Here is a 21,341-nt window from a genome sequence, read left to right on the forward strand (position 1 = left end):
CACACCACTGCTACAAGTCCTTGGGACAGCCAGAACTGATTAAATCGACTGCAGGTGGGGAAAGTCACAGAGAAAGAGAAAACCTTCCTGGGGCAGGATTGCAACTGCACAAGTCACAGCTTCCTCTCCCCTGTGAGAGGAGCAGCTTCATTTCATTTTCGTTTTTCCTCTCTGAAAGGACACAAAAGTTGTTCCAGCTGCTGTGTCTGGAACTGAGGTACCAAGAGACACCTTCCAAGGAAAGGCCCTGTGTTGAAGCACCCTCAGGAAGGATGAAGTGTGTGTGAAGGGGGGGCTGTAGGGTAGGATGATGCTTCATCCTCAGCTGGAAACTTGGACAACAACGCCAGACGCTTTCTGGGATGTTCGAGTGTTTAATAAGAGAGAGAGGAAGGTTTGTGGGTGAAAAATGGAGCCTCCTGGTCCCGCAGGGTCAGCGAGTGGCCCTGCTGCTGGCCCGGCTCCTTTGGCCACTGCTGGGGCTGCAGCCTTGAAACCATGGGCTCCGCCACAGCTTCTTGGGGGTTGCAGGCGAGTCTCAGAGCTGCTTGTTTCCGCTTGGAGCCGGCCCTGCCCACAAGCTCAGCCCCCGGGCACCGCCTCCCTGGCTCCTGCTCCGCTCTTCCTCTCCGCTGGATGGAGAGGGGCAGCGCAGGCCCTCACCGCCAGCGAGTGGAGGGTCTGCGGAGCCGCTCTTGGGCTGCCCGCTTTCCCAGGCAACTGCCACGGAGGTGCTGCTTCTGGGCACAGGGGTGTGGCAAGCATCCCAGGGGGGCTTGGGCTGGGCTCGGCGGTGGAAAGAGGAAGCCACCGCTCATGAGCAACTGGCTGGCTCTGCTGGCTTCCGAGGATCATGCTGCACCACAAGCTTGCCCTTGCAACCAAGCCCTGGCACGCCCTCCAGCTGGTGCTGGCCACAGGGCTGCCCTCCTGCCACCAGCTGAACTCAGACCAGCACTCGCTGGCTCTGGGGCTCTTCCCCAAGCCGCTGCCAGCACAGGAGTCCTCGTGGATCATGAGTTTCAGCACTTCTTCTGCGCACTCCTCTGTGGCCTCCAGGAGCCTTCGCACGAACCTCGACGTGTGGCTCCGCAGGTCGGGGCGCAGCACCGCATCCAGGAAACCTTCATCCAGGCCGTAGGCGGGCAGCGCGTCCAGGATCATGCGTGTCATCAGGTATGCCTTCAAGCTGCGCCCGCCAAAGAACCGCTTCATCTCCTGAAAGACCCAGGCCTGCAGCAAGAGCAGCAGCTGAGGGTACTTGCGGAAAAGGAACACCCAGGCAGAGGCTGGGAAGCCCCCCACACACTGTGCGTCCATAGCACAGGGTTGGTGCACCCCGGGTGCTGCTGGCACCGGCAGTCCAGAAAGACCTTCCTCTGGGGCGCTGAGTGATGCTGCTGCACGTGCTCCTCTGAGAGCTCCTCAGAGCCGTCTCCCACAGCAACTGCCCTATGGGAGTACCTGGGTGGAATATGAGCAGGGCGAGCAGCAAGGTCACAATGGGGGTGACGTCACAGGGCATGGCTGGGGGACGTCACAGGGCGTATCTGGGGTCGTCACAGGGCGTGGCTGGGGGCTGTCGCCATGGGCTCTCCATTGTATTTGCCACTGCTTCATCCTCAGCTGGAAGCTTGGACAGCAGCGCCAGACGCTTTCTGGGATGTTCAAGTGTTTAATAACAGAGAGAGGAAGGTTTCTGGGTGAAAAATGGAGCCTCCTGGTCCCGCAGGGTCAGCGAGTGGCCCTGCTGCTGGCCCGGCTCCTTTGGCCACTGCTGGTGTTGCCTTCGAGCATTACTGGTGGTGTGATGTCCTTGCGGGTGCAGAGGAGTTCTTGGAGCTGCTGGTCTTCCTCTTGTGAGGGCACTGGGTTTGGTGTATTCAACCCAGTAGACCATTTAACTTCTTGGTAGCAAGGGCGTATTGCCATCTTCCTTTCAATTTTGTGTCCGCCAGGACCCTCACATCCTATTCTGCAAAGCTGCTTTCCAAACAGTTATTCCCCAACATTTCCTGGTTCATGGAGCTTTTCATTCCCAGGTACAGCTCCTTGCACTTGCTTCTTGTTTAAAACTCAGCTGCTTTGAGCCTATTTCTCCCAGCCTGGAGATGTAAGAGAAGGGAAGCAGAGTTATTAACAAAGAACCAGGAGTTACCCATTTCTTTTGTCTCCACTTTGCTCTTTAGAGTCGAGGTAAAAACTGTCTTGGCTGGAAAGACGAGGAGAGGCCTCAGCCTGCTGATGGCCGAGAAGCTCCAGCTTCTGGTGATGGGTTGTGATTGTTTTTCAGACCCAAGGGGCAGGCTCCCCGCGCTCCTCTAAGCACTGCCAGGGGCAGTTATAGCTTGAAGGATGGAGTAAAATGTGCGTGGCTTCCAGTCGACTATTCCATCGTCACTCAGATCAAGCACCTCTTATCTCAGAAGGGAGTTATGAGTGGTGACGGATGCAGGAGCCAGCCCTTGGCGTGTGCGTTGAACACTATTTTGGGAGTCTTATTGCACCCCTTGAGCTCACCTGCAGCTGCACACTCTGTGCCCCTTGGGTTGCTCCCAATAGAGGAGCCGTGAGGGGCCATCTCCTGCCTCTAGAGTGTCACTTGCCCCCAGCATCCTCAGGAACACAAGGGTTGGGGGGCTCTAAGATCATCCTTTTCCCCCCTGGACCCTTTTGTTTCTGGGGCCCTGGGCGCAGGCTGCATCTAGCCCCTGAAGGAATAAAGCCCCTTCACGCAGACACAGCTGAAGGAAGAAGCTATGCACTGCAACACCTTCAGGTCTACAACTGTGGCTCCAGCTCTTCAAGCTCCTCCAATGCTGAACCCAGCATCAGCCTTTCAGAGCACAGGGCAGAGCTTTTTCCTTCCACTGAGGGTTCAAAGGTAACCTCAGAGCAGAAGTAAATTCAGCTTCCTACACCTTTGGATTTCCAACACACTGGAAGTTTCTTCTGGAGGAAGTTAGAGGTCAAACACTAGGTGTTCCCAGCCCCTCTGCTTCTGAGGATCCTCACTGCAGCCACTGAGAAGATCTTTCTCCTCTCCTCTAGCTGGGCCTAACCTTCCTCTGAGGCAGGGTTTGAACTACACATTTCTGCCTTACCTGGAAGCTCATATTCTTTTACAAGAGGAGGAACACATCCCCCTCACAACAGATGCCAGTACTGTAATACAGGCCACCTTAGAAGACCTGCGAAGAAAGCTGCAGTATGTGGAGCTTGCCTGAAGCAGCCACCTCAGTGGCAGCAAGCACATCCAAAGGACCATGCTTCCCTCCCTGCACAAAACCCAGGCGAGTCTCCCAGCTCCAAGCCCTACCTTGCCTGGCTTCAGTTTGACCCAGGGTTCATTCTCTGGTCTCTGGAGCTCAGTGGTGAGGGTGCGGTGAGCAGCGTCCCAGCGGTGCACAACGTCGTAGGGCGCCGTGTTGATGAGAGCACGAGCGTAGCTGTTGTATCTACAAGCAAAGAAGAGGTCAGAGACTGCCCCCGTGGCTCCAGGGGCACAGCCAGGTATTCCCACAGGGAACCGCAGGAGCCTGGGGGATGAGGCAGTGTTTAAGGGAAGCCAGAGAGAGGACAGGAGAGGTTACACTGCAAGTGCAGGACTGTCAGGAGAATACCCAGCACTGGGAGCAAGGAGTATGCTACCAAGTGCAAAAGTGTTCGTGCTGGTGTCCCATGGAAGGATGTGCCACAGCAAAGGGTGAGGCCACAGGCTGTCAGAATTAAAGTGCAAAGCAGTGCTGGACAGGCTCCTGCACTAAGCCAGGCTGGAGCTGCAGAAAGCAGCCCAAATTTCCTTTGGAAGGGCTGAATCCTACTGCCTCTCAAACGAATGGAGATGGAGGCATGGAGGTGAAGTGAGGAAGAGAGGAGTGAAAAGCCAGAGCTCAGCACTGACACCCATCCTTGTATGGGTGCCTCTGACACCTCCTCTAAAGCAGCAGTGCACAGCCCAGGAAGAAACCTGGGCTGTTCCTGTGGCTTCACTGCTGCCCCTCAAATAGAGATTGTTTTTTCATAGAACCACAGCCTGGTTTGGATTGGAAAGGACCTTAAAGGTCATCCAGTTCCAAGCCCTGTCCCAGGCAGGGACACCTTCCACTAGAAGGTGCCATTTTAGTTTAGGGTATCTCCTGAAAATCCTCCACTCTCTGCCACAATCCCCTCTCCTCCCCATTGGCAAGAGGCCTCACATGGGTGTTACCTGAGGAGATAAAGCTCCTTCTTCAGGGGCAGACACTGAGAACTGGCCCAATTCCAATCACGGGGTTGTGACAGTCTCCCACATTCTTGACATCCTCCTGCTCCAGCGGGACCTTGGGGAGCATCTCCAGTTGGTCTGGGGAGCGCTGGAGAACCTGCTCTGCCGCACAGAAACCATCCACCAGCAGCATCCACCCGCTCGTGCCCTTGTGCTTCAGGCACTGGAACACTTGGATGCTGCATGGGCAAGAGAAACCAGAGCATGAAGACACTTGGGCTGCCTGTCCCGGGGCCAGAAGGTGCTCCCCATCAGGTGCAGGTGCATGCAACCACCCTTCTGGTTTCACTGAGGCCTGCCAGGGAACGGAGACAGACCAGCAGTTAACAGCTCTGCCTGCCACCTCTTCAGGCCTAATCTCCACCATCTCAGAACAGGAGGACAGTAAAGAAATGCTGGTTGTACTGTTGAAGTTGTCGGGAAGTACAAGGGTGTCCAGGGTGACTCTCATTCAAAGGCACATACATTATGGTCTCCTAACAAGGCAACACATTAAAGGCCCTTTGGAAAGCCTGGAGGAGTCTCCAGCGAGCATCTTGCCCACAGGCACATCCCTCCCTAGTGGGAAACCATCCAACTCAGCTCCTGTCCTACCATTACTGCTCGGAAGCTTCTCTTTCCCTCTGTCCAAGCAAGGCGGCATTGCGCTGTTAGAAGCAAACACCCAGGAGCTGCCTCCAGCCCCCTTCCCTGTTAGAGAATGAACTGTTACCCTCTGGGAAAGCCTTGATCTTCTGCTCTCCCTTCAGGGCCTCTGAACCCAGTCCCACAGCAGGGGACGGAGCAGCACCTCCCACCTCCACAGTCACCAGCACCTTTTCACCTGGGTGCTCCATTCACCCTTACAAAGGCAGTGCAGGAGCACTGGAGCAAAGGCCACTCTCTGCCTCCAAGGCAACAACCTCCTCCTGCAGCTCAGGACTCAGAGGAAGCCACTTTTCTGGGCAGGGGCTTTGGTACCTCAGGAGCTGGATAATGTTGCAGTCTTTCCCACAGCCTGGGGGTTTTCCATCCTTTACCCTTGGCAGTAACTTAACCTGAGACTTGTCAGGTTTCAGCCAAAGCAGCGGGCAGGAAGCAGACATTGAAACGAACACATCTTTCTTGAAAAACGCCTCATTTCACTTAGAAACAGGTCAAAGACTCAAGCATTTTGGAAGCAAGACTGGAAGAGGCTGGCAAGAAAGGATTTCTGGCAGAGACGGGGGCTCAGGAAAGCCAGAAATCCATGTTCTTCCTGCACAACTCTGGCTTTGCAGAGCTACAAGCATTCATGGTTAGCCCTCCTAATGAAGCCCAGGTTGCCTTTGCTTGATGCACTTCAGCTGGCTGCAGATGGAAGGTTCCCTACCTGAAGGGAATCCTTCCAAGTGAAAGGTACAAAAAGCTGATGAGTTCTACAGTTCTGGCACTCATGGCAACTGTCAAACCAAGGAAGCCCCTGAGCGGCACGACCAGCACCTGCCTGCACCCACCCACCACCAAGCCCACTTCCCTTCTCAGGATCTTGTGTTTTCAGCCACCTTCCCCCCTACAACATGCACAGAAGGAGACAGACAGAGGGGCAAGAGTGCTCAGGGGCTAAGGGTACCTGGAGCAAAAAGCTGCCTGGATATTCCTTGGAACCCCTCCTTTCTATTTGTTTCTACTCATTAGAAGCAATCCCTCCTCTCTCAGTGGCATAAGGCACGTTAAAGTGTTCCTGCAGCTTGGACAAGACTTGAAACACAAAGCCTATCCTGCCACGCTGTTGGGCTGCTTGAAACACAGCAGAAACAAACTGGTTCTGAACTCCCTGGCTCCCAGGGCCAGGGCTGCCCTCCTAACCTTCCAAGCCATAACCAGAAATGCCTCTCTTTGCAAAGCTCTGCTCTTCCCAGTTCCTCCTGTCTGCACTGTCACAACAGTCACCACACTCTCCCGGGGCAGCTCCACAGCCTCATGATCCAGACTCTCACGCAGGAAGGGGCAGATCCCACCCAGAACCAGCTCAGTTCAAGCCCAGTGGCCAGAGTGTTAGCATAGGAACAGACACATAACCACCGGACTGGTTATATGAGGTGCTTTATTGCAGCGCTGGGAAACCAGGGGTACGCACCCAAATCTGGTTTCAACCTCGTCACATCGTGTCCACAATTTATACACTATTCAATACAGATTACATCATTAACTAATACATATGCATTAAGGATTACCACATCAATCTATTAGGACATCAGGCTCCTCTGCACTTGCGCAGCCCCCTCTGGTGGTCGTCCTGATGAAGTAAGGAGTCTTCCTCGGATGAAGTAAGAAGTCTTCCTCAGGTCGTCCTCTTCACCTTTCCCTTACTGGGACATATCCCAACTCTTCTGTGGATGCTAGCACTTTCTTATCAGTTTCTGGTATGCTTTTTGACTTTCTTAAGTCTAGGTTCTACCTGGGTATAGCTCCACAGTACATTCCTTCCCACACTCCCTGTAACCATGTATGGTTAGGTTAGTTTCTGTTGCTAAAAACTACAGTTACAGGATGGTACAGAGTTACAGGATGGCACAGGCACAGTTATTGCTAAATCTGCAGAACAGCTAAAATTTAGAACAGCAAAGCTCCAGCCGCATATAAAGGCCTTCTATTAATTCATAAACCTTTACAATAGAAAATATAACTATTTCTACTATGCTTTCTTCTATTATTATTACTATATGTTTATCCCATCACAAAACTCCACCCTTCCTTAACATCAAAAGAGGGGAGTTTTATGATAGAACAACCACACAAAGTTACAGAGAAATAAACAAAGTTACAAAGAAAAACTTTACTATTCTCTAACAAGAGGCTGTGGAAGACCCAGACCTTTGCTTTGCAAACCAGACCCCAGTGCACGACACACAGGACAAGGCAGCAGCACCTTCCCAAAGAACTGAGCAGTCTGCCCTTCACAGCTCCTGACAAAGCTGTCAGTGCCATTCCCTGTTACCTCATCAAGCTGATCCTTTCTGCCACCATTGCTGTGGCCTCTTGGCTGGGTGCAACATTCATTCTCCACAAAAGCGATGCCACAAAGCAGGAAGTCCTGCAGGAATTCCTTCATCCCTGCATCCATCTCCCTGCATTGCCGCTGGGCTCAAACCAACCTGTGAAACACCAGGCACTGAAGATACTCACGTCTCTACCCAAAAAGGGCTGTCGAGGAGGGGGAGGAAACACAGCCACACATTTAAGATCGAGACACGATACAGCAACAGCAACTGTTTAAAATCTGCTTAGGGCCAGATCTCTTCCCAGAACAGCTACTGATTTAGAGACAAGGCTGCCCTCTCCCAGCACACCTCAGGCCAGGATCCTCCCTCCAAGCAGGTCTGGTGGTCCAGAAACCATGGAGCAGGCATTTTGCTACCTACAGGTGAGGAAGAGCGTGGTCTCGCCCCCTCGCACAGCCTTAGGTCCACACTGGCTGTGTCCAGGCTGCACTGGTTGGTCTTGGCATTGCAGCAGGAGGCGGAGCGGCAGTGGTCCTGCAGGCACACAAAGTCCAACCGTATCAGTGTGATGGCTTACCTGAGCTCTGCAGAGGAGGCCGGGCTCAGAGCTGCACTGGTGCCAACAGGCAGAACCACCTCCCAGAACTGAGCCCACACGTTAGGATCCCAATGACAGGGGATGCCTGTCAGACACCACCAACAGCGCCCAGAGAAGCCTTGAATGAAAGCTTCCCAAGCGTTCCTAAACATGAGAGGAGCTGCAGCAACCCCAGAGGGTTTACATTCTGCCTTCATATTCAATCAGAGACAACATCTCTCCCGACTGGAATCTCTAAACCCCGTCCCCAGGTGCCACATCTACACATCTGTTCAACCCTGCAGGGATGGTGACTCCACCGCTGCCCTGGGCAGCCTGTTCCAGGCTTGACAACCCCTTCAGTGAACAAACTGCTCCTAATCTCCAGTCTAAATCTGCCCTGGTGCAACCTGAAGCTGTTTCCTCTTGTCCTGTCACTTGTTCCTTGCGAGAAGAGACCAAACACTGCTGTGAAGCCCCTGAAACTCCTTAGAGATGCTGACTGAGCGGCAACACCCTGAAAGACTCCCGGATTCTTGCTACAGACAGAGGAACTGGGGCACCAGAGAGCTTACACAGCCCAAGGCAGAGTTACCAGGCACCTGAAGACACACCGCAGCACTTGCTCTTCCCTTTGGTGGTCTCCAGACAGGCAGAAGACGAGGTTTTGTAGAACAGCCAATGCTCAGTCCTGGAAGAACACTTTCCAGCACACACACTGAAAATTCAATACAGCAAGCTCAACCAAATGAAGAAAAGCCATAGCGAGAGAAAAGCAGGACTTGGCTAAGTTCTAAAGCCAATGCACACCATAAAGAAAGAACTTCAGTCCCTGAACCAAGCACTACGACTCACAAAGCATCAGCCTGTTCTTTAGGATGCACAGGAGGGGAGGCTCTGCCCAGGTTTTGGTATCAAGAAACCCCAACAGGGAAAGGAAAAGAGCAGCCGCCTTGTTTGCCCACGCCTGGTGTCCTCACACAGGACCCAGAGCTCACCTCCAAATCCCTTTCGCAAGTGGCCTCTGCCCAGGGCAGCTCAGCCCTGGTTCCATCTTTTGTCACGTGTTCCTTTTATCTCATCTTCTCCCAGTATCAAAACTCACCAGAGAACACACAGGGGCAATGGTGAGTGACCCAGATACTGAACCTCATCACTGAGACCTCCTGCTCCTCTGCTGTCCTTGCCGGAAACAGACACCACCAAGAGCGCCCAGAGAAGCCTTGAATGAAAGCTTCCCAAGCGTTCCTAAACGTGAGAGGAGCTGCAGCAACCCCAGAGGGTTTACATTCTGCCTTCATATTCAGTCAGAGACCACAGCTCTCCCGACTGGAATCAGGTATGGGCACAGCCAGCTCTTCCCCTCACCTTTATGCTTTTATCACCTTTATCCTGCCCCAGAGCCCACCAGGCAGTGGATGAAAGCCAGGAGCAGGCTCAGACCCCCCGAGAGCAGGAGGAAACACTCCAGTGTGTTGTGAGCTGAGGAATTCCCTTGAGAGGGAGGCCAAGAGACAGGTAGTGAGGGGGGGAGTGTGATAAACACATGAATGTACTGGCTTTCGCAAATCAGAGGTGTTGCTGTGTGGATATAACTGTATGAGCTCACAAAGATCGCTAAAGACACAAGATTAAACAACAAGTTGAAAATGGGCACAACTCTTGAGCAAAACGGAGTCACATAGCAAAAAATTTGTAAAGGTAAAAGAAAGGGGGGAGGGGGGGCTTGATATGAGAAAAGCTAGTGCCTGGAAAACATAGGGTTATGTTTCTCACTGAGCATTCCTGAGCACTCAGCTGCTGACACTCACGCACCCCTGTCCACGGCTGGAGCCTCTGGCTAAAGCAAAGGGTTCTGACCCACCAGCAACATGAGATTTCAGCAGCACAACAAGCCTTGGGCTTGAGAGAGAGAGAGAGAGAGAGAGGAAAAGGAAATGCATTGTCTTGGGGAGGCAGCCTGAGCAATAGTGTGCAAGCCTCAGGCAGGGCAGCTCGGAAAAGACCTTTAAGATCCTCAGGCTGAACCGTTCCCAGCACTGCCGAGGCCACGGCTGACACCAGCGAGCGCCGCTACTGCAGCAACGGGGAAAGCAGCTGAAGAGCGGAGCGCTGCAGAGGCTGGGACAGAGCTGCTGCCCCGGGAGGAGCAAAGGGGCCGAGCCAGGGGCTGAGCCCCTCGCTGGGAAGCAGCTCCTGGGCAGCCACCGCGTTAGGGCTGAGCGCTCAGGACCCAGAGTCCCCTCCAGCCCTCCCCCGCGGGCACCGCTCGGAAACTCAGAAGCCCTTAAAGGCACCCCAGACCCGGCAGCTCCATCCACAGCGGCTGCGCTGCCCTGGCAGCCAAGGCAAGAACCTGCTCGCCCGACGCTCAGCAGCGAGCGCCGGCTCCAGACCCCGCTTCCCGCAGCCTCCTGCTCGGAGCTCCTCCGCTGCCTCCAGCGAAGCCTTCGTGGGCGCAGCCGAACGCGAGCAACCTCCGCGTCGTTTCCCGCCCCGCAAAGAGCCGGCTCTGGGGGCACCTCCCCGGACACCTCCCGCAGCTCGCTCCTGTTCGTGGCCGCGGCCACTGCCCCCGCCCCGCCCCGCAGGGGTTGTGTGTGCTGCGGGCGGGAGCGCACGGGCGCTGCCGGAGCTGCCGCGGCCGAAAGCTCCGGTCCCTCCTCGGCAGGGGCTGAAGCCTCGAGCCCCGCGTGTGCCCGGGGCACGGCCGTTACCTGCGCTGCGGCGAGGAGAGGTGGAGGTGATGCAGAGGGTTGACCAATGTACAGGGGGGTTGTACAGGGGGGTTAGAGGAATTTGCTTGTGTTAGAGGATTTTACTTGTGTTAGAGGAATTTACTTGCCTAGACAAGGTATTGTCTGTTGTAAGTGCTTACTAAGCAGAACAAAGACACCAAGTCCTATTGATAAGCAAAAGCAGGCACCTGGTCGTATTGATAAGCAGACACCTGATTATAATGATAAGTAGCTATCGATAAGGAAAAGCAGGCGCCAGATACGGGAAGAAGCAGATGGTTTATGGCTGGGGCACCGACCAAACCCTAAGGCCATATGTGTAAAGACTAAAAGGTGACAAGTTCAAGAAGAGGAAGACTCATTTACTTCATCTTGAAGACCCCTACCCACAGGAGGAAGACTCATTTACTTCATCTTGAGACCCCTGCCCATGACCAGAGGGGGCACTGCGCAGGCGCAGAGGACTTTCTAGGTCATTATAATACGAAGCGGGGATAGAATATGAATATGTATAGGCGTATTGTGCAACCTTGTAACTTTAGAGGATAAATGTAGAGGGAAACAACACTGAGGCACGCATGACTTTTGGAGGACCAATCCCCCGTGCGTCTTCAGCTGAATAAAGCATACCTACTTTACAACTTTAACGAAGTTGTGGAGTCTATTCCGCTATCAGAGGGAGGCCGCGGCGGGGCCCGGGCGGCTGCAGCGGTCCCAGGGGCGCTCCGCGGCTCCTCCCGGACTCGGTCCCGGCCCCACCGGAGCGGACGCGCTCCTCAGGAGCGTCTGCGCAGCGCCCGCGGGACGCCGAAGCCTCCGGAGCGGGTCCCGCCGGTCTCGAGCGGCGCAAACCGCGCGGCTACGACGCCGAGCTCCGGGCCCTGCGGCGGCTGCGAGCCCGGCTACAGCCCCTCTGGTACCATAAAGACGCAGGCCTGTGGCCAGAGCATCGCACGTGTACCATAGAAAGGCAGCTAGAGCGCACCTTCTACCATAGAGAGGCGCGCCTGCGCCCAGAGCGCCGCACGCGTACCACAGAGAGCCGGGCGCTGTGCTGGCAGCGCGGTGTCTCCGCTCGGGGCCCCTCTGTCCCGCGGGCGCGCGTCGCCACTGCCCGGGGGGTGTTTCCATCTGGGGGCGCGCTGCTCCGTGCTCACCTGCGGGCGGCGCACGCGCACTGTGTCCTGCCCCCACCCATGGGTCTGAACCAGAAGGGATCCTGCAGATCCCATGGGAGATGGATGCAGACAAGTTCAAGTCCATGTCCCTGCTCCGTGCTGGCTTTGCAGCTGGGACACAGCAGAACTGCTCAGCCTGTGTGTGCATGCATGTGTGCGTGTGCCTGAGTGCTGCCCTGTGTGGGTACGCGTGTGTACATGTGTGTACACTTTTGTACATGTCTGTACATGTGTGTACCTGTGTGTACCCGTGTGCGGAAAGCTTCAGGCCTGATGTGTTGGCTTGGGAACAGCAGTGTCACTTCCAAGGGACACTTGGCAGTGTCGATGTCACACCCAAACCCTGCGGTGAGCTGCTGGCCAATCTCCTTCTCCATTTGGATGGCAAAGGCTTCCAAGTCAAGGGAGTAAACTCCTTCCCCAACCTCGCACACCCTCAGAAAGCTGCAGGGCGCCAGAGCACCTCTTGGACCCTATTCAGCACCAGAACACGCTGTATTTGAGCCGGGATGCAGCCGTGCCCCCAGCATCTCACTGACACCCCCGTGCTTTGCTCACAGGGCCTCCAGGCACGGCTTGGTTTTGCTCTGAAGAACAGGGCAAGACTCCAAAAGGCACAAGTCCAATCAACTCACTGGACACAGGGTGAATGAACAACACAACAGTTTTATTGGTCTATAATGTCTAAGCTAAATGTAATGTCTAATCTAAACCTCAAGTCGAATCTTTGTGTCTAAACTAAACCTAAAATTGGATCTAAACCTAATGTCTAATCTAAACCTAAAGATGACTCTTCTTCATGTCTAATGTAAACCTGAAGTCAAATCTTCATGTCTAATCTGAGCCTAATGTCTAATCTAAATCTGATGTCGAATCTTCTTTGTGTCTAATCTAAACCTAATGTTGAATCTTCTTCTTGTCTAATCTGAAGCCTGTGTCCAATCTAAATGTAATGTCGACTCTTCTTCGTGTCTAATCTAAACCTAGAGTTGAATCTAAACCTAAAGTTGAATCTAAACCTAATGTCAGATCTAAACAGGTTAAAAGGAATGAATCATGTTTAAACTACTCCCCCTTATCCTATCACTAGAGGCCCCTGTATAAAGTCCCTTTCCAGATCTCTTCAGGTGTTGGGAGTGGCTCTAAGGTCTCTCTGGAGCCTTCTCTTCTCCAGGCTGGAGCATTTGGTCTTGTTGAAGTCCATGATGTTTGCCATTGGGTGTCATGAGCAGTGAGGGGCCTGCAGCACCCTACTTTGTGGAGAGGGACCATGGGGCTGGGGCTCAGCGCTCTCTGAAGGCAAAGGAAATCGGCTCGTCCCCAAATGATGTGTCCTTACTGGAAAAGCTTGACTGGGATCTGGCATCACTGAGGTGCATGATACATAGAAAAAAAAAATAAAGTACAGCTAGAGAACATAGTGAGAATTCTCACAAGATAAACCGTTATAGTTGGCATAGTTTTAAGAAAAACAGTCTAGAAGAACAGGACACAGGGATAAGGAGTATCTGGGAACTGCAGGTGTCCAGGACGGGCTACAGTTAAACTAACTGATAAGTAGGAGGACAGGAGGATTATTATGTCTCTGGTGCTAACGAACCAATTAAACTGGTATGAGCATCTACTGCGCGTGCTTCAAAGGCTGCCAGAAGTGATGAAGATTGTTGGAAGAAGTAAACGACCCTCAGAGACCACCACCGCAGTTCTGCACGCATGCGGGGAACTCTCTGGAAAGTGATGTAATCCATACGTAGCCTCATGAATATGTATGTATGCCCAGGGACTATAGAAGGATGGCTTGTATAGCAGTACGGGGACACACGTTAGGAGGAGCCATCCCCGTGTCTCCCGGCGCCGCAATAAAGAATACCTGCTTGTCAGCTTGAAAACTTTGTTGGCAAGTTTGTTCTGGAGTTTTCTCCGAATCAGTTTGGCACCGCAGATGGGACCCTGTCTGCTCGGCTGCAGGACCCGCTGAGGACAGGGCTCCCTAGGGCTCTGGGGAATTTTTCCCGGAGGGACCCCTCCGCTCATTCAGATCCCTGCAGGAGCAGACAAGGACCATCTCATAAAAGGTATTCTTTTCTTTTGTATAGTCTGTAGGGTGCAGGGGGCATCACAGTTTGGTAAACCTGTTTGGTAAGTGTACGCATGGTTTGGAATCCTTCCGTAAATCCAGATAGGAAATCTCGTAGGTAAAGTTATATACCCGGCTGCTAGCGTCCATTTGGTATGCACCCACAAGGAGCAGGGGGCTTCTTGTGGTTTGGGTCCTGCAAGACGCAGGGGTGTCCTGTGGAAATGGTTTTGGATCTTGTTGGTATTTGATTTATTTTGTGGCTTGTTACATTAAGGATTTTGGTCTTGTGATTTTGGTATCAGTGGCAGACTGTTATAACTAAGCAGGGGGCATCTTGTGATTTAGGTCCTACAAGACACAGGGGGGTGTCTTGTGGAAATGGTTTTGGGTCCAGTGTGCTATCAACAGCCCATAAGGGATTTTTTTCAGTGATGCTGTCAGCGGGGGTCCCTGAATAGGTTAGTAGAATCACCCTCCGATACAGTGGGCTGTTCAGTATGGTTCCCACAGCGGGACGCAGACAGGCTGGTCGGACACAAGGGTCTCATCCTTCCTGGGACACTGACAGGCTGGTCAACTATAAAGGGTTCAAGGAAACCCCCCTATTAATGTTACAATATGGTCTGAGCTATAAGGGTTGGGAAGTATTGCTTTTGATTCTACTGGTATTCACCTATTTTGTGGCTTGTTACAGTAATGATTTTGGTCTTGTGATTTTGGTACTGGTGACAGGATGTTATAACTGTGTTATTAACTGTTGTTTGGTTGGTTGAATTTAAGTCTCTGTCTTTGTCTCAAGTGTTGTAACTGCGTGGAGTGTGTCTGGGGATCCCGTCTGTGTGTGTGTGAATGTGAGATTGATAATGGAAAATCAGCAGAGTGAAGAGATCTTGAAAAAGAATCCTTTTGGGTGCATTTTGGCACACTGGAAAGAACTTGGAGGGTCTCCTGGGGGCTTGGTAAATAAGAAAATATTGGTAAAATATTGTAACCAATGGTGGCCTTTGTATACTTTGGAAGATCAGGAAAAATGGCCTAAAAATGGAACTCTGAACTGTAATACATTGTTACAGTTGATGTTGTTCTGAGGGGGAAGGAAAATGGGATGAAGTAATGTATGCAGATATGTTTTTCACTTTAAGAAATCACACGGAGTGACAGACTGAATGCAAAATTAATATAGCTCTGCCAGATTCCTTAATTTTGGCTTTGGAAAAGGACAGGGAAAAACTGAAAGTTAAGCTGGAGATGCTCAGCCTGTGACATTGGGGAAAGATGTTTAAAGTTAAAAAACAGTAATCAGGAACACAAGGTGGAAAATCACGTACCACAGGTACCTCCGAGAGGAGCACCCTCTGCATCTGTCCTATCTGATATTGATAAGGAGGAAGAGATTTCTGTCACTGGCAACAAGCGGCACATCCACATTCAGAGTTAAGAAGGGGTTAAACCAGAAGTGCTGTTGCAGAGGCAGGCATCTGCAGGCCCTGCAGAGCAGGGGGAGCTGCTGTGAGAAAAAGAAAAAAAAAAAAGGAAAACCAAGGGGGAAAGGAGGGGAGCTCGAGCAGCTCCAGTGTTTGAGCGTGGGAGGAGGGATGTCTGCAGGAGGTGGGGGAGTGGGCTCTTCTCTTCTGTGGGACCAGACCGGTGTGCGTGCTATGGGGGGTTTTGGACGCTGGAAGTGAGACTGCCTGGGGAGGGCAGTGCCATGGAGTGGCTCCGGTGACTGAACTGGAACTAAACTGACGGGGACCTGGGGAATCTACGCTAGCAGATCCACTGGTTACATTAAAACTAGGGACTAGAGGAAATAAAGTGGAATTTTAGTGGATACAGGAGCAAATTATTTGGTGTTAAATCAGAGAGAAAAGAATTCGTTACAGATGTGGGAGCTACTGGCCACCAGGAAAGAAAAAGAAAAAAAAAAAAAAAAGGCATTCTTTCTGAAACCTTTAAAGTACAAATTGGGAAAACAAATGGGAATGCATAAATTTTTATGCATGCCAAATTCTCTACAATCTTTGTTAGGGCAAGAAGCAACATTTAAAGAAGGCAAAATGGAATTCAGAGTTAAAAACAATTAATTGCAGTTTTGAGTTTAATTCAACAGAAAAGCAAAAAGGAGGACCTCCCTGAAATAGAAGAAATCCTTAATCAGGTATATGTGGGAGTATGGGCATCTGAAGTTCCAGGTAAGGCGAAAAATGCTTTGCCTGTTAAAGTGGAAATAAAAAGGGGGGCCTACCCAATTAGAATAAAACAGTATCCCTTAAAATTAGAAGATCAAAGGGAATAAAAAAAAAATTGATAAATTTTAAAATATAGATTATTAATTGAATGTGAATTGGAATATAATACTCCTATCTGGACAGTAAAGAAATATGATGAGAAAAGTTGTAGATTGGTTCACAATCTCAGGGCAATCAACAAAATTGCACAGGATATTCGTCCAGTAGTAGTTAATTCGTATGACTGATTGACTAAATTGAATAATAATCAGAAATTGTTTGCCATCCTGGATTTAAAGGACACTTTCTTTTGCTTACCATTGGCCAAAGAAAGCCACAATTATTTGCTTTCAAATGGGAAAATCCTGACAGAGGAAGGGAAACTCAATTAACTTGGACAGTATTACCTAAAGGGTTAAAAAAAAAAAAACAGTCCGGCAATTTTTGGAAATCAGCTAGCATGAGAACTAGAATCATGGAAGCCACCTACTCAAACGGGACTCTGTTACAATATGTGGATGACCTGTTAATTGCTACAGAAACAAAGGAAGAATGTATCAAGTGGACAGTGGAATTGTTAAATTTTCTGGGACTGAATGGTTATCGGGTATCCAGACAAAAGGCCCAACTAACCCAAACCCAAGTTTCCTACCTAGGATATGAAATAACAGGAGGACAGAGAGAACTTGGAGCTGCTAGAAAAGAAGCCATTTGCCAGACTCCAAGACCATCGACCATCAAGGAGCTCCGGACATCCCTGGGAATGACTGGATGGTGCAGACTTTGGATCCATGATTATGGTGTTCTGGTAAGACCACTATATGAACTGTTGAAAGGAAACTCTCCCTCTTTAGAATGGACTGATACAGCAGAGGGGGTTTTTAGAAATTTAAAAACAGAGCTAATGAGAACTGCAGCTCTGTGACTCCTGGATGTGACTAAATCCTTTTGGCTATATTCCTGTGAAGAGCAAGGAATAGCTTTGGGGGTCCTTGCTCAAAAACTAGGACCCTACAGAAGGGCAGTGGCCTATTTTTCAAAACAGCTGGATGAAGCTAGCAAAGGATGGCCCAGATGCCTAAAAGCTATGGCAGCAGTTATCACAAATATTAAAGAGGCTTGCAAATTTACTTTGGGACAAAAGATTACTGTACTAGTGTCCCATGTGGTATCAGTAGTCCTGGAGCAGAAAGGAGGTTATCTCCTTCACGTTTTTTTAAATACCAGGCCACCACTGTAGAACAGGATGATACAGAAATTGTGGTCACTAACGTTGTGAATCCAGCATCCTTTTGCAGGAACAGTCGACAGAACCACTAACAAAAGACTGCTTGACCACCATAGAGACTGTATATTCGAGCCGACCAGACTTGAAAGAAAAACCTCTGGAAGATGCTGATTCTTGGTTTACTGATGGTAGTAGCTTCATGAAAAATGGTAAATGAAAGGCAGGATATGCCATTACCACCACTTCACAGGGAAAAAAAAAAAAAAAAAAAATCTAAACCTTCACCTGGTAACACCTCTGCACAGAAGTCAAAAATAATAGCATTAATAAGAGCCCTGGAACTGGCTAAAGATAAAAGGATAAATATTAGGACTGATTCTAAATATGCATTTGGTGTGGTCCATGTCCATGGTGCTATCTGGAAAGAATGTGGACCTTTGAACACACAAGGGAAACAGATTAACCATGCTACAGAAATTCTACAATTACTGGAAGCTGTTCAGCTACCTGAAGAAGTAGCTGTTATGTACTGTAAAGGGCATCAACAAGGTGGCTCTGATCAAGAAATTGGAAATAATTTGGCCAATTTTGAAGCCAGATGAGCAGCTGAACAATTTCAAATCATGTCCTTAATCCCTGATGGCAAACTAACAATTGAAAAATATAAAGCTAGATATTCAAAAGAGGATAGAATATTGATTGAGGATCTAAAGGGACAGGAAAATAGAGGGTTGGGCTCAAATACCTGGTGGGCAAATTGTAATCCCCTATAACCAGCTCTGGATGTTAGCTCAGGAAGAACATAATAAAACTCATTGGGGTAGCAACTCTTTGCATAAATATTTAGACAAACAAATCTATACACCACAGTTCAGTTAGTGACAAAACAATGTCAGCTATGTCTTAAGAATAATCCTAAGACTGAAAATAGAAATCAAACTGGAACAATTGGGAGAGGAAGTTATCTGGACAGCAGTGGCAAATAGATTTTTCTGAATTACCAAAAAAAAAAGGGGGGGTTATCGATATTTATAGGTGTTAATGGATACTTTTTCAGTCTGGCCAGAAGCATTCCCTTATAGAATAAATAATGCAAAACAAGTGATTAAAATATTATTTAACAAGATAATAAGCTCATTTTGGGGTACCAGAGGCAATTTCTTCTGACCGAGGCTCGCACTTTAGTGCAAAATTGTTACAAGAAATTAGCAAAAAATTAGAAACTGATTGGCAACTGCATGTTCCATATAGGCCTCAGGCCAGTGGGCAAGTAGAAAAGATAAACCATCTGATTAAACAACAAATTAGTAAAATATGTCAGGAAACGAATTTATATTGGTACCAGGCATTACCACTGGCTTTATTAAGAATTCGAACTAGACCCTGGTCAAAAGAAGAGGTTAGCCCATTTGAGATTTTGTATGGAAGACCGTATCAGTCCCAGTTTAAAGGAGAAAGTCTTCAGGAAGTGGGAGAAGGCTATCTCCAACAGTTTCTGATCAATCTGGGAAAACAATTGGAGGAGATAATGGGGAAAAGAGCAAGAGGTTTGGATTATCCAATTCACCCTTTCAGGTCTGGAGACTGGGTTTATGTTAAGAATTTTTCAGGAGATCCTCTACAGGAGAAGTGGAGCAGACCGTATCAGATATTATTGATCACCTTTACAGCAGTGAAGATAAAGGAACAACCTGCTTGGATACATTATTCAAGAATAAAGAAAGCACCAGAGCCAGAGAAGACATGGCGGATCGAACCTTCAGGACCCTTGCGTATGAAATTGTGTCGGTCATAATTTGGACTCATAGGATAACTGGCGCACAAACTTGGGACCAGAACTTATATCTGAAATTAGTGCAGAATGTTACTAATGTTTTAATCATAGTGACTGTTGGGTGTGTGCACAGTTGCCTAAATCAGGAGAAAGCCTGGATCTCCCATTAATTGGAGTTTCATTTCCTAACACTGTCTCCTGGACAAATTTGTGGGTGAACACTAGCGATCTGTATTCGAAGGAAAGGTTAACATTTGGAATAGTTAATCCTAACCCAGGTAATAAATACTACACCTGTGCACAAAGATGTATTACACCAGGAACTAGGGTAGGAGATCAGGCTTGTTTAAATGCCACAGATGTAGGTCACCATTCAAATTGCAATCATACAATTAACATAGATGGTATCGTAGTTCAGTGATGGCCCGTTCCTAAAGGGAAAGGATGGTATTGGTTATGAGGAAAAAGTGCTTATACTATTATCAACAGGTACCCTTCCGGGACCTGGATTAGAAGTTTTGCTAAACGAATTAAGTGAGGGTTTAACCCTATTATTGAACGGCACAACTCATTTCATAGTTTTGTAAAAGGGCTAATTCCATCTTTGCCAGTAAGTGAATTAGAGGAGGCAATTGTAAATATCTCGGCAACCATAGAGGAAATGGAAAATAAAAACTTCGATATAATCCAGGCAGAACAACAAGAGATAACTAGCCTATCTAAGGTGATACTACAAAACCGAATGGCTCTAGACATGTTACTGGCATCACAAGGAGGGGTTTCTTCCATAATCAATGAAAGCTGTTGTTCCTATACAGACTAAAGTGGTGGAATTGAAACAGATCTGGAGGAAATTTGGAAACAAACTAAGATATTTCATGAAATGGCCACGGATGACACCTCCTGGGGTTTTGAAGAAACATGGAAAAAGTTAACTTCATGGTTACCCAGTCTCCTGGTTGAGGCAACTGTTTGCAGGAATATTGGTGTTAATTATTTTAATATTGATTACTTGTGGCATGATACAGTGTTCCCTCTGGTGTTGTAAATGGTCTATGATAAATTACGAAGAATGGAAACGGAATGAAACTAAGCACCAGGTAGAAAAGGGAAATTATTTCAAGAAGACTTTTGATGGTAATGGTAATATATAAAATGTTGCAAAAGAATTTGCAAAAGGACAGAAAAAGGGGGGAATTCGAGACAAAGGGGCACAAAATCACAAAATGGGATATAAAAACCTTTATAAGTAGTTTTAAGTAATGTTAAGTTTGATGGCTTTGTAACAGCAGCAATGGAAAATTACTGAGGTGCATGATACATAGAGAAAAAAAACAGAGTACAGCTAGAGAACATACTGAGAATTCTCACAAGATAAATCGCTATAGTTCGCCTAGTTTTAGGAAAAACAGTCTAGAAGAACAGGACACAGGGATAAGGAGTATCTGGGAACTGCAGGTGTCCAGGATGGGCTGCAGTTAAACTGACGGATAAGTAGGAGGACAGGAGGATTATTATGTCTCTGGTGCTAACGAACCAATTAAACTGGTATGAGCATCTACTGCGCGTGCTTCAAAGGCTGCCAGAAGTGATGAAGATTGTTGGAAGAAGTAAACGACCCTCAGAGACCACCACCGCAGTTCTGCACGCATGCGGGGAACTCTCTGGAAAGTGATGTAATCCATACGTAGCCTCATGAATATGTATGTATGCCCAGGGACTATAGAAGGATGGCTTGTATAGCAATACGGGAACACAAGTTAGGAGGAGCCATCCCCGTGTCTCCCGGCGCCGCAATAAAGAATACCTGCTTGTCACAACAGCCATGCAGCAGTGCTGGCGGCACTCCTGGCAGCAGCAGGGGCACTCCTGGCAATAGCAGGGGCACCCCTGGCAGCAGCAGGGGCACTCCTGGCAATAGCAGGGGCACTCCTGGCAGTAGCAGGGGCACTCCTGGCAGTAGCAGTGGCACTCCTGGCAGCAGCAGGGGCACTCCTGGCAATAGCAGGGGCACTCCTGGCAATAGCAGGGGCACCCCTGGCAGCAGCAGGGGCACTCCTGGCAATAGCAGGGGCACTCCTGGCAGCAGCAGGGGCACTCCTGGCAATAGCAGGGTCACCCCTGGCAGCAGCAGGGGCACTCCTGGCAATAGCAGGGTCACCCCTGGCAGCAGCAGGGGCACTCCTGGCAATAGCAGGGGCACTCCTGGCAGCAGCAGGGGCACTCCTGGCAGTAGCAGTGGCACTCCTGGCAGCAACAGAGGCACTCCTGGCAGCAGCAGGGGCACTCCTGGCAGTAGCAGTGGCAC

General features: G+C 49.7%; 1 protein-coding gene across 1 annotated transcript; it reads right to left on the reverse strand.

Annotated features, from left to right (window-relative positions):
- Positions 1 to 2,900: 2,900 nt before the first annotated feature.
- Positions 2,901 to 4,831, reverse strand: LOC133214618 (uncharacterized). Its single transcript, XM_061357673.1, is given in 3 exon segments — positions 2,901 to 3,458; positions 4,211 to 4,241; positions 4,244 to 4,831. Coding segments are annotated over 3 exon segments (852 nt in total). The 5' UTR covers positions 4,719 to 4,831; the 3' UTR covers positions 2,901 to 3,112.
- Between the last annotated feature and the right edge of the window lie 16,510 nt (positions 4,832 to 21,341).

This window comes from Neopsephotus bourkii, unplaced genomic scaffold (assembly GCF_033783945.1).
Source record: "Neopsephotus bourkii isolate Nb327-2 ecotype Australia unplaced genomic scaffold, CSIRO-AGI_Nbou_v1 NB_909, whole genome shotgun sequence".
In the NCBI taxonomy this organism is placed as follows: Eukaryota; Metazoa; Chordata; class Aves; order Psittaciformes; family Psittacidae; genus Neopsephotus; species Neopsephotus bourkii.